Source organism: Aspergillus lucknowensis, assembly GCF_044049455.1.
Source record: "Aspergillus lucknowensis strain CBS 449.75 chromosome Unknown BJX67scaffold_52, whole genome shotgun sequence".
NCBI lineage: Eukaryota > Fungi > Ascomycota > Eurotiomycetes > Eurotiales > Aspergillaceae > Aspergillus > Aspergillus lucknowensis.
This window is the reverse complement of record NW_027263596.1, coordinates 201994-212557: the sequence shown is the minus strand read 5'-3', so window position 1 is coordinate 212557 and position 10564 is coordinate 201994. Positions and strand designations below refer to the sequence as shown.

The window sequence follows — 10564 nt, the reverse complement described above, 5'->3', positions numbered from 1 at the left end:
GTTGGAGCTAATGGAACGACGGGCAAGGCTCCGAGATATAAATAACTAATTAAAAGAAGCAGTTCCTAAGTGCTTTCTAAATGGTTGTATAGCCACTGAAAATTCCAGACGCTCTGTAATTTTTACGGGTCGTAGTATTGCGCATGTGCACCACTAGCCCCATCACGTGGTTGGTTTCGGGGCGCCCGACTTTTCGAACGAGGCCACCTCACCTGTAACCTGTTTTCGGATTGGTAAGCTGCAGAATCCTCGGACTTGTCGGCGTTACACACACTTCAGCTGGCTTTTCCGCTTTTGTCGTGGACCCCTCAGATCATTATCCTGTCAATCCGACGGGCCATCTTGCTGTCTTTGCTGCTCAGAGGATAAGCGCACAGGTTTCTCTGTGGTCACAGGTCATACGGAGTTTCTCTCAGAAGTCCAATCCTTGGTGGAGCTGCGTCTGTCCTTCCCCCACCGCTGCGGAGACAAGGAGAGCAAATCCTCCAATATTCTTGGCATCGATCCTCCTCAAGCGCGAGGTCGATCCCTGAAATATGAGCGTCTGCTATGAGGTCTAGCTTGAACCAGGTCCCGAATACGTCCTGAAGTGCATCAGTCCAGAGTTGTTCTCAACACCTCGCCAGAGAGACTGTTGTGCTGATCGAACGATGATGTAATCACCAACCACCCCTCATGTTCATGCCTGCACTACCCCTCAACATCTGTGAGTAAACTTGTCGGCAATATTATGATTTCCGCTTATTGGAGGAGAGGACAGAAATTAGTCGCCATCCTGCTGTGAGACCAAGAATGTTTTATGCTCACAGAGCATTGGAGAATGATCCAGTCCAGTTATATATAAAGCGCCCGCAGCAGTCTAGCGAATACACCTGGGCCAAAACCATGCTATTCCGAAAAGTATGGATCGATTTTCTGTAGCCTTGATTGACTAATCCTCCTTCGTTTGCCCAACCTTCCCTACCTTTCTCATCCCCAGCGCTGTGAGAAGGACCATCGCCGCCGTTGCTGCGAACGACGCCCAAAAGGCACCTTCGTAACCTTCCGCTAGAGCTGCTGTCGCCGCCATCTTGTCGCGGGATTTCGTTGTGATAACATTGGCGAGAAGGCTCGTCAGGTTCAATCCTATGCTAATTCCAAGCTGCGCGCAGGTGTTCGTGACACCGCCGGCAAGGCCGTGCAGAGATCTAGGGAAAAGGCGGGTGATGACCTACAATCAGCGTCAGCCATTTGCATACAATCAGTGGACAGAAGCGTACCAGGTTTGCTATAGTCAGCGTGACGTCCGCCCAAATCGGCGAAAGGGCCGCAGCGGGAAAAGCTGCTGTCCAGTATGACAGCTCGGAATGGTTGGCGACTATCAGCGCCATGATTAGAGGTGTCCCGGCGCTGAGGATGGCAGATATCCCGATGAGCAAGTCAGCTCTGACGTGGCGGACCATCGCTCCTGTTGCGATGTTGGTGAGGACTCCACCAACTACCAGAGGGATGAATCGGAGGCTCGTTTGCAGGGCAGAGTGACCCTGTATTTCCTCAAAGAAAAGGGCAAGGAAATATTGATTAGTGGCTGCTGTGGCCCAGGCGAAAAAGCCCATGAGACAGGTTGATGTGAAAGTTGGGTTCTTCCAAATGGAGTTCGGGATGAGGGCAGGACAACCGCGTTTCTCCTGGAAATGCTCCCATAATACGAAGGCTACCACTAGGGCGAGAGAGATGGCCAGGAGTGATATGTTTTCCGGCATGGAGACCGAACTGGGACTGGAGCAGATCGCGGACAGAACGTAGGAGAGCATCCCGAAGGCCGCGCTGATGACGGCCACGCCAACCCAATCGACTTCGGATCGCATGCGGTGCATAATGGGATCTCCAAATTGATACTCCCCTGTCAGGGGTAGGGAGAAGTAGCTAATCACGAACACCACCGCGTTTAGGCCTGTAATGACGTACATCGCAACGCGCCATCCGATGGTATCAATGAGAATCCCCCCTATGACGAGGCCCAAAAGGAATCCCAATGGCTGTGCCCCTCCTAAAGTTGCAAATGCAATGTTCCGAAGGCGACCTGAAGGGAATGTCCTTGTCACGATGCTGACAGATGCGGGTAGAAAGAGCGAGGCTGACACTCCTTGCAAGGCTCGGAAGACAATCAACTGGACCCCATCGCGCGCAAGTCCACAGGCGAGAATCAGGCACATGCAGAGAAAGCTGCCGAGTAGGTACATGCGAGAGGCGCCGAAGAGGTCGGATAAACTGCCACCCAGCAGTAACGTGCACCCACAAGAAAGAGAGTATACAGACGCCGGCCTAGAGCACACGATCAGTGCTTGGACGAAGTAGAGAAGTGCTCGGGAAAGACATACCAGAGCAAAATGCTTTCGTCGATATTGATAGAGTCGGCGATTTTTGGCAGACCGACTGCGAGTATACCACTGATGATGTTGGCAATGATGTACATCAGACTGATCAGGGTGAGAATAATGGCCGTCTCCAATCGAAACTTCGCGGACTCATGTCCTTCAAGAGGGCTAGTTTCAACCTTTGCAGGTTGTGCAGTGCTATTAGGATCATTTGGCGACGGTTCTAACGCCTTGAGCGTTATTTGTCCCTCGATAGAGCTGAGCCCTGGCTCAATTGTCGTAACCGTTGTTGAGGACGACATGGCGTGGTGGTTGAAGCAGAAGGATTGAAGGAGAACGAAAGAATCCAAACTGTTGGATGAACGGGATGATTGCTTCCGGCTACTAAGTATTTGCGACCACCTCGGAATTGTCCTCGTATTCTCGTTGTGCAACCATCCCAAGTGACGCCTCGCCCTTCAAATGACATGTCCTTGGCCTCACGCAGGGATTGACTGGAACGCTGGCGCGCCAAGGAGACCTCGTTCGCTTTTGGCTTGTGCTTGGATCTTCTCTTCTCGAGGCATCACAATCGCTGAATACGGAGCTCTGTGCTCTTTCGCCTTTCTAAAGTCGGCCACCGTTGCTTTTGTTGGACAAAGAGAACTGGTATACGCTCTTCGATGATCTAGAATTATGAGATTGTTGGCTTTCAAATTCGCAGCTGCTTGGCAAAAGAAGTTAGGACTACTACATAGACGTACGTCAACATGCGGTTTATGGTGTGCACAACCACAGTCCGGGTGCCTGTCAATTCGGCCATCTCGCTCCGCCGGCTGGGGCTTCCAAGCGGCTCCGACCTACGAAGCTCTCGTGGTGAATGCACCGAATCAACAGGCTAATGAAGGGCAAGAAACGATGCTGCTATGGACTTTGATGGAAAGTTCATCAGGAGAACCTTCGAGCTATGAAGTAATTACCAGAGCCTCTTCCGATTTGCAGGCCATCGAAACCATTTTTTGAGCGTCCCGTCGCATCGTCAGGAACGGTGGTTCGAGTGACAAGCACTGCCCCGTAAGGCTGGTGAATGAGTCAGAATGATACAACTGAGTCAACAAGCACTGCTCAAGTATTTGCAGCCGAGCCACAACTTGATTCTCTTCCGAATATAAATCGAGGATCCGCGTTTGTGTTCAAACGAGAGAAGCTGTGATCTTGAAGAAGAAGCAGCCCCAGGCCGAGACAAGTCGACCCCACTTGCGATCCAGGCGGTGACTTTCACCATCCATAATTCCGTCATCATTCGACGCCGCTTTTCCTGTCCAGATTTGAAGCCGTCAACTGGTCGCAATGGCGACTGACAGTCGAGTGGAGGAGCTTCTGAAACGGCCGTTATACGGTGAGTCTACGCGTTCCTATGCGCTGCTTTACGGCGGCTGTTGTCTTGGGCGCTTGCTAACCCCAACCCAAGTGTATCATCTCCCACAGGAACTCCTCGCATCGATCACCCTCAGAGGCGAAGACCACGCCGTACCTGTTGAAGATAATGCAGAATCCACTCAGAACGATAGCCCGGACGAAGTGCAGGAGCATGCGATCGCAACCTCCACCAGCTGTGCCCTTTGCAAGGTGAACTTTGTGGGCGTACAAGAACAGCGCGAACATGTGCGAGGGGATCATCACAAGTACAACGTGAAGGCTCAGCTGAGAGGGAATCCCGTTCTGGATGAAGCACAATTCACAAAGGCTGTCGGGGAGTTTGATGAATCGATATCGGGTTCTGAGTCGGATACCGAGGAAGAAGAGGAGGGTGACCAGCTCACGACTTTGCTGAAAAGGCAGGCTAAAATCTCTCAAACCGTCGAAAACGGAGGAAACTTAACACCTCGAAGTACGGGAAAATACCCTCTTCTTTGGTTCTCAAATCCCATTCTACCACCCAATACTTCGCTTGGTGTCTACAGGGCTCTATTCACGACAGCCGAACAGGAAGAGTCTAGATACCTTGCCGAGTCTCTGAAGAAGAAACAGCTCGCCCCAGTCTATCCGCAGAAGGGTAACGAAGCAAAGCCGTCATCTCCTAGCCCTCATATCTTCATGTGCATGATCGGTGGTGGACATTTCGCAGCAATGATTGTGTCACTAGCGCCCGAGGTGCATCGCAAGGAGGGTGGCATCGAAGAGAGACAGGCTCGTGTAGTCGCACACAAAACGTTTCACCGTTATACTACTAGGCGAAAACAGGGTGGTTCACAATCTGCCAATGATGCGTCGAAGGGTGCGGCCCATTCGGCGGGTTCGAGCTTGCGACGATACAACGAAGCGGCGCTGGAAAAGGAAATTCGGGAGCTGTTGCAAAACTGGAGGAAGATGATTGACGAAGCGCAGTTTTTGTTCGTTCGCGCCGCAGGGACCACAAATCGCAGGATCTTATTCGGTCAACATGATGGGCAGGTGCTAAAGCAGAACGACCCAAGGTTGAGGGGATTCCCGTTCAGTACCCGCCGGGCGACCCAGAGTGAACTCATGAGGTGTTTCAAGGAACTTACTCGTGTAAAGATCAGCCACATTGATGAAGCTGCCCTTGCTGCAGCGAAGGCAAAAGAACAGGAGGCGCCGTCAAAGCCTTCGACGCCACGCCCGCAGCAAAAGCCGAAACTGTCCAAGGAGGAGGAAGCTGCCATCATGCACACAATGCAGATACAAGCCCTTATCCGCCGCTCAAAGGTTCCGGCTTTACTGTCCTATCTAACCAAGAACTCGATAACCTCCTCCTTCACATTCCACCCTCCCGATATCCAACAAAATTTCCGATGCCCGACGCTTCTTCATCTCGCCGCAAACCTCGATTCGCCTGCTGTTGTTTTGGCCCTACTTTCAAAAGCTGACGCCGACCCGACTGCTACCAACGGAGAAGGGAGAACCCCATTCGAGCTAGCAGGAGACCGTACCACCCGCGATGCTTTTCGTGTCGCTCGTCACGATCTTGGCGAGTCTAAGTGGAACTGGGAAGCAGCCAAGGTCCCACCAGCTTTATCTAAAGCCGAAGTGGACAGTCGATCACAAAGAGAACGGAAAATTGCCGAAGAAGAGGAATCGAATCGACGCAAAGCCGAACTCGAGCGTTTGCGAAGAGAAGAGTCAGAACAGGCGTCTTTGCAAGCGTCGAAGAAAGGAGGCCGTGCCTTGGGGAGTGTAGAGAAAACTGCCCAGGAGAAGAGGGAAGAGGAGATGCGGGGGATGACGCCCGAGATGAGGATGCGATTAGAGAGGGAGCGCCGTGCCAGAGCCGCGGAGGAGCGGATTCGACGAATGCAACAGAATCGATAATGGGGATGTCTCGGCGCCTATCTCATATTTTGGAGTTGTAATGATATCTAAGAGGGTTCTTAGCTTACGATGATAGACTTGACGAAATAAAGCTTCGTATCACATCCTGAATTTGCTCCAAGGCAAGTTGAGGTGACTTTGGTGCTGTTACCGGTTGTGGTAATAGGTGAGGGAGCCCGGCAGTTCCCAAGTCTTCACCTGCAGTCTTCACTTCTTTTCATTCTCCAGCCCCCCAATACTCATTGTTATTCTCTACCACAACAGTGCTTATTTGTTTCTTTCTTTTCATTTCTTGGTGGTTTCCCCGCCGTATCCCTCTTTCAACTATCAACCAGCTCCCCTTTGATTCCACTCCCGCCATATTCACCATGATGTGGCTCACATCCCACCACCTTCAGGTTGCTAGCTTGGGCAATCGAGTTGGCACAATAAACAGATGGAACCCAAAGACAGGGCGGACCGAAGACTCGATGCCAATATACAGTCGCAAGGAGATCTATGTCGGACGGGATCCTAGAAGATGGTGTGCTACCTCTCTATTCTGGTTCACAAATGAAGGGACATACATAAGCTAACCTGACAAAGTCAATACGTTGTTGATGATCCGTTCATTTCAAACAAACACCTCTGGATCTACACTGTCATTTTCGACCAGGATAACCCCAAGGAAGTTGCGCCCTTGGTCTACACCCAGGATATCTCGATGAACGGGACCATGTGGAATGGATACCGGATGGGAAATGGAAGAAGTAGCTATCTTCTTAGTGATGGGGATATCCTTCAGCTTTCGGATAACGTCTACTTGAAGTACTATTCTGAGGATCTCTCGCAGGCGCGATGCTTTACCGAGAAGCAGTCCGCCGAGATGAAAGTAAGTTGTTCGGCTAGCTGGTGTTACTGGGTTTCTTACTGTCTTTGCAGGCATTCGCCAATGACTACATCGTTACGCGGCGCAAATTGGGCTCTGGCGCTTATGGACAGGTCTATATGGCGTTCAAGAAGAGCACCGGGCAGCAGTTTGCTTGCAAGATCGTTGACCTTCTGGCGGTTAAGAAGAAGCTGGCTAAGCGGGAGGAAGCGCAGCCGGGGGGAATGCGCGATGAGCTTCTTGGGATGCAGTTCCGAGATAAACTCGAGCTGTATCTCCGCGAAGCTACCATTCTTCAAAGATTGCAGCATGTGAGTGGCATAATAACTTGCTCTATGCTATTCCGAGTTAACTACCTGTATAGCCGAATATAATTGGCCTGGAAAAGGTGATTAGGAGTGAAAGTACTATGTGAGTTTGGGAAGATCCTGAAGGCATCAAAACTTGTCCTAATTACCGCAGTTATATGTTCCAGGACCTTATCACGGCGGGTGACTTGTTCTCATACATACAATACAAGAGAGGGAAGCTGCCTGACATTGAAGCGGCGGTCATTGTGCGCCAAATTGTGATTGCTCTGGATTTCTTGCACGACCAGAACATCGTGCATAGAGATCTGAAGCCCGACAATATTCTCATGACATCCCGGGCCGACGGATGTCGGGTTGTGCTCACTGACTTCGGATGCGCCACATTGGTCGAATCAGGGTCCCAGCGGATGTCAACTATGGTTGGGACTTTCGAATTCAGCGCTCCGTAAGCATCCTAGTTTGAACGTTAATGGATGACCGTGATAACCGTCGTATAGGGAAGTCGTTAAGCGAAGCAAGGAAGGCTATACCAAGGCGGCGGATTTGTGGTCCCTTGGTGCTCTGACGGCGGTGCTTCTAACTGGGGAGTCTCCCTTTGATGATATGCGCTGGGGGTCTCTCACCGAAGACGAACGTCTACTTGGAATCACGAACTTGAAAGCAAAACTGGCCAGCCACAACGTGGGTGAACGCGCACAGAACTTTGTCTTCCGGCTTCTACAGCACGATGCTTCCCAGCGCATGGATGTTAAGCAAGCGCTGGGACATCCCTGGTTCACCAATCCCTCGCACAAAACCGATTTCGAGGCTCTTTACAAGCGATCGATCCGGGATTGGACACCTCGCCCGGCTAGCTCGCCGCGAATTGTGGCTCTTGATCTATACGACGGGCCCTATGGCAGTCAGCCAAGCCAAGATTCGCCCGACGTGGTAATCGGATCGGAGAATGAACCACCCATTAAAACCGAGACACCGTCGCAGCTATCATTAAGTTCCATTCCAGTGGCTAACGATACAGACGAGGAAGAGATCCCTCGACTCCCCTCCAGCTCCCTCTCCGATCCACTCCTCCCGCTGCATGGTGCCGTCGGAACCGGAACCGGGACTTCACAGCCGTCGCAAGGCAGCGAGGATAGCACTTGTCCACCGTCGTCAACGATATATCCCCGGGAAACAGCATGCGGTATCAAAAGCAGCCAGTCCCCAGCCACCACCGAATACAAGACGCAGCACGCGTATCCCTGTTACCAGCCTGTGACAACCCCGCCAAGTACTTCGGATCCTGAACTGATGGAGCTTGACGGAGTGTGTCTTTTGGGGCCGGGAAACGATGTGATACCAAGTAAGCGGCCTCATAACAGCGACGGCGAAATAGATGGCGAGGTCTACGAGGTGGTTCGCAATCCTGTGACGGGAAAGAGGCAGCAAGTAGCCTATGGGGCTTGTCTTGAATGACGGTGTATTCGTCTTGTTTACATATGATCAGGTTCCGCGGGGGAGATGGAGGTGTTGTTGGTTCTTCGTGGAAGCTGCGCGTGGTTAATGGAGAATGAATGCCGGTTAGGCTTGAATGGCGTTAAGAATGACTAAGGACAGGCGGCGGCTACCTTATGGACGGGGCTTGCTCGAGAGTAATTCGGGGACTTAGATAGCAGGAATTCTTGTTATAGCAGCAAGTAAGAGCAGACCTAAAACCTCGCAATCACTCTTCGAGTCGGGCGTTGCAATCCGGCCTTTGATCTACCTAATTAGATACGACAGAGTCGTCCAGAGCTTGAAGAACAGGAGCGAGAATAGGGCAAAAGGACACAAGGGAGAGCGGGAGGGATAGGTCAGCGAGGATGGGCAGCCAGCTGCTCAATAATCCCTGGGCAAATACTGCACAAACTGGTCTCGGAGAGGACAAGATCGGCAGTGGGAATCGGAGAACAAGGAGGGGATAAAGTTCCGATGGAGTGCATCTGTCAATGCACGTCTTGTGGTTGGGCTGCATACTCGGAGGATGAGGGCGGTATCCCTTGCTTGATGGAGTAACGGAGGAGAGTCTTGGATAAGTGCTCGGATATACTACTGTCCTGTGCACATGGTGTACAGAATACGACGATAGAGCTGGAACTGGAGGTGGGGGAGATACATTCTGCAGATTGGGGAACTGCTCACCAACGGTTGCAATTGGGCAGTGCTTATATCCGTGCCTGACCTGATGATAGTGGCGAAAGTGCCTTTATTGGTTCGGTTGCTGGGGAAGGGCAAGGGCCTGTGCGATCCCTGTGACGAACCATCATTGCCCTGTTGTACTTAGAGCGGTAATTGGCTCTCTCACGAGGTGACTCGGTTAGGAAGAAAGGGTGGCCCTATCGAGGATGAGTGACATAGTGTTCATGTGGCTCTTGTAAGCTGGAGACAGATTTGGGCTGTTTTATGGGAGCTTTAGTTGGAATATATGCGACGAAACTCGAGGCTGGAGAGTCTGTCAAGCCAAGCTTTCAGCGATGTCGACTGGTACAGGTACCCATGCATTGAGGCCTACGCGAATGCAAGATAATGTACACACCACGAGCTCGAATTCGCCGAAGAAGTTTGTGTTGCGTCGACATTTCAGTAAGGGGACTGCGGCAGGAGTGCTGTGTTGGTCCCTAGTCGCGGAAGAGATGGAGGCCGGTGACACAGCACAGCACACTCTCCTCTCAGACGAAAGACTGTGAAAGGGGTACTCTCACCCCCAGCCACTTGAAGACTGAACCTTTGGTTTTGTTCTTGTCTCGAGGAAGAATGTGGAGATTCCCGCCCCCTCGAGGAGACAACGCAAGGAGGGGGGCTGGCGTGTGCTATCGATAAGATTGTGCTCCTTCAGGTTGATATCGGGAGCTGGCCGGATCGACAGCGTCGGCCACGAACGTTGAGACTTGCAGGGGTCATTTGGACTGGAAATTGGAAGGCAAAGAGGACACCCCCGTGCCAACAACGGCCGTTTCTTGGAAGTCTTCAGACGAAGCGACGCCTCAGGCACAAGCCAAGTTTAGTACATCTGATTGGTTGACACGCACCCAAGGAGACGCGCTTGGGACGCGTTGGACGCGACGCGCACGCGTTTTCCAATATTGCCTCTTTTGGAAGGAGCCACTGAACCCGCGCCCTCCGTTCGGAAAGAGCAGGAGCGTCAGGTGGTCAAGTCGGCTGATCAGAGATTTCTCCTGACAGATTTGATTCCTTTACGATCGTTGCAGTCAATTGAGGGTGTTGGGGGCGACGAAGGGGGTGTTGAGGAGTCCAGATAGATGGCCTTGACGTGCAGAGAATTACCGTGCATTGCAGGCTGCAATGGGATCCTCCGTCCCGCAGCGGCACGGGCCTTGGAGAGGGACTGTCGTCAGTTGAGATGATCCTGTCAAGGAGATTTACCAGGCCTTGCGTCATGCACCCCTCGAAGGCTCCTTTTCTCCTGTCTCCTCCACGATGGAAGTGCCCGGCCTGGAGCGAGGGCGTAGAAGATAAAGAAACCAGGGCGCAGGAGAGACAGAGAATAAGGGCAGTGCAGTACCAGTGCCCAGTGGTTCTATAATTATTCAAATTGACAGAAAGAAGCCTTTGTGTCCGAGTTGAGTCATTCAAGGTTCCAGTTGTGTTGATTTCCGCAAGCGGACTGGCGGCTCCACCGTGCTTGACTCCTTTTTCACATTAACTCACTTATCGCTCCCGCTGCCACTCGCACAACTTCG

General features: G+C 52.0%; 4 protein-coding genes across 4 annotated transcripts; 3 read left to right on the top strand and 1 right to left on the bottom strand.

The window, feature by feature from the left end:
• Positions 1–574: 574 nt before the first annotated feature.
• Positions 575–2839, bottom strand: BJX67DRAFT_262183 (MFS general substrate transporter). Its single transcript, XM_071026363.1, has 3 exons — positions 2361–2839; positions 1260–2304; positions 575–1210 (listed from the first exon to the last, which is right to left on the bottom strand). Exons 1-3 carry the CDS (start codon positions 2657–2659, stop codon positions 932–934), a joined length of 1623 nt encoding a protein of 540 aa, XP_070882428.1. The 5' UTR covers positions 2660–2839; the 3' UTR covers positions 575–931.
• A 90-nt stretch (positions 2840–2929) lies between these two features.
• BJX67DRAFT_262189 (uncharacterized protein) lies at positions 2930–3544 on the top strand. The gene has a single exon (XM_071026364.1). It carries the CDS (start codon positions 3033–3035, stop codon positions 3357–3359), a length of 327 nt encoding a protein of 108 aa, XP_070882427.1. The 5' UTR covers positions 2930–3032; the 3' UTR covers positions 3360–3544.
• A 142-nt stretch (positions 3545–3686) lies between these two features.
• Positions 3687–5666, top strand: BJX67DRAFT_384762 (putative C2H2 finger and ankyrin domain protein; the record flags this gene model as incomplete). Its single annotated transcript, XM_071033721.1, has 2 exons — positions 3687–3735; positions 3808–5666. 2 exons carry the CDS (start codon positions 3687–3689, stop codon positions 5664–5666), a joined length of 1908 nt encoding a protein of 635 aa, XP_070882426.1.
• A 368-nt stretch (positions 5667–6034) lies between these two features.
• Positions 6035–8300, top strand: BJX67DRAFT_384761 (FHA domain-containing serine/threonine-protein kinase; the record flags this gene model as incomplete). Its single annotated transcript, XM_071033720.1, has 6 exons — positions 6035–6189; positions 6252–6537; positions 6588–6845; positions 6899–6945; positions 6997–7290; positions 7343–8300. 6 exons carry the CDS (start codon positions 6035–6037, stop codon positions 8298–8300), a joined length of 1998 nt encoding a protein of 665 aa, XP_070882425.1.
• Between the last annotated feature and the right edge of the window lie 2264 nt (positions 8301–10564).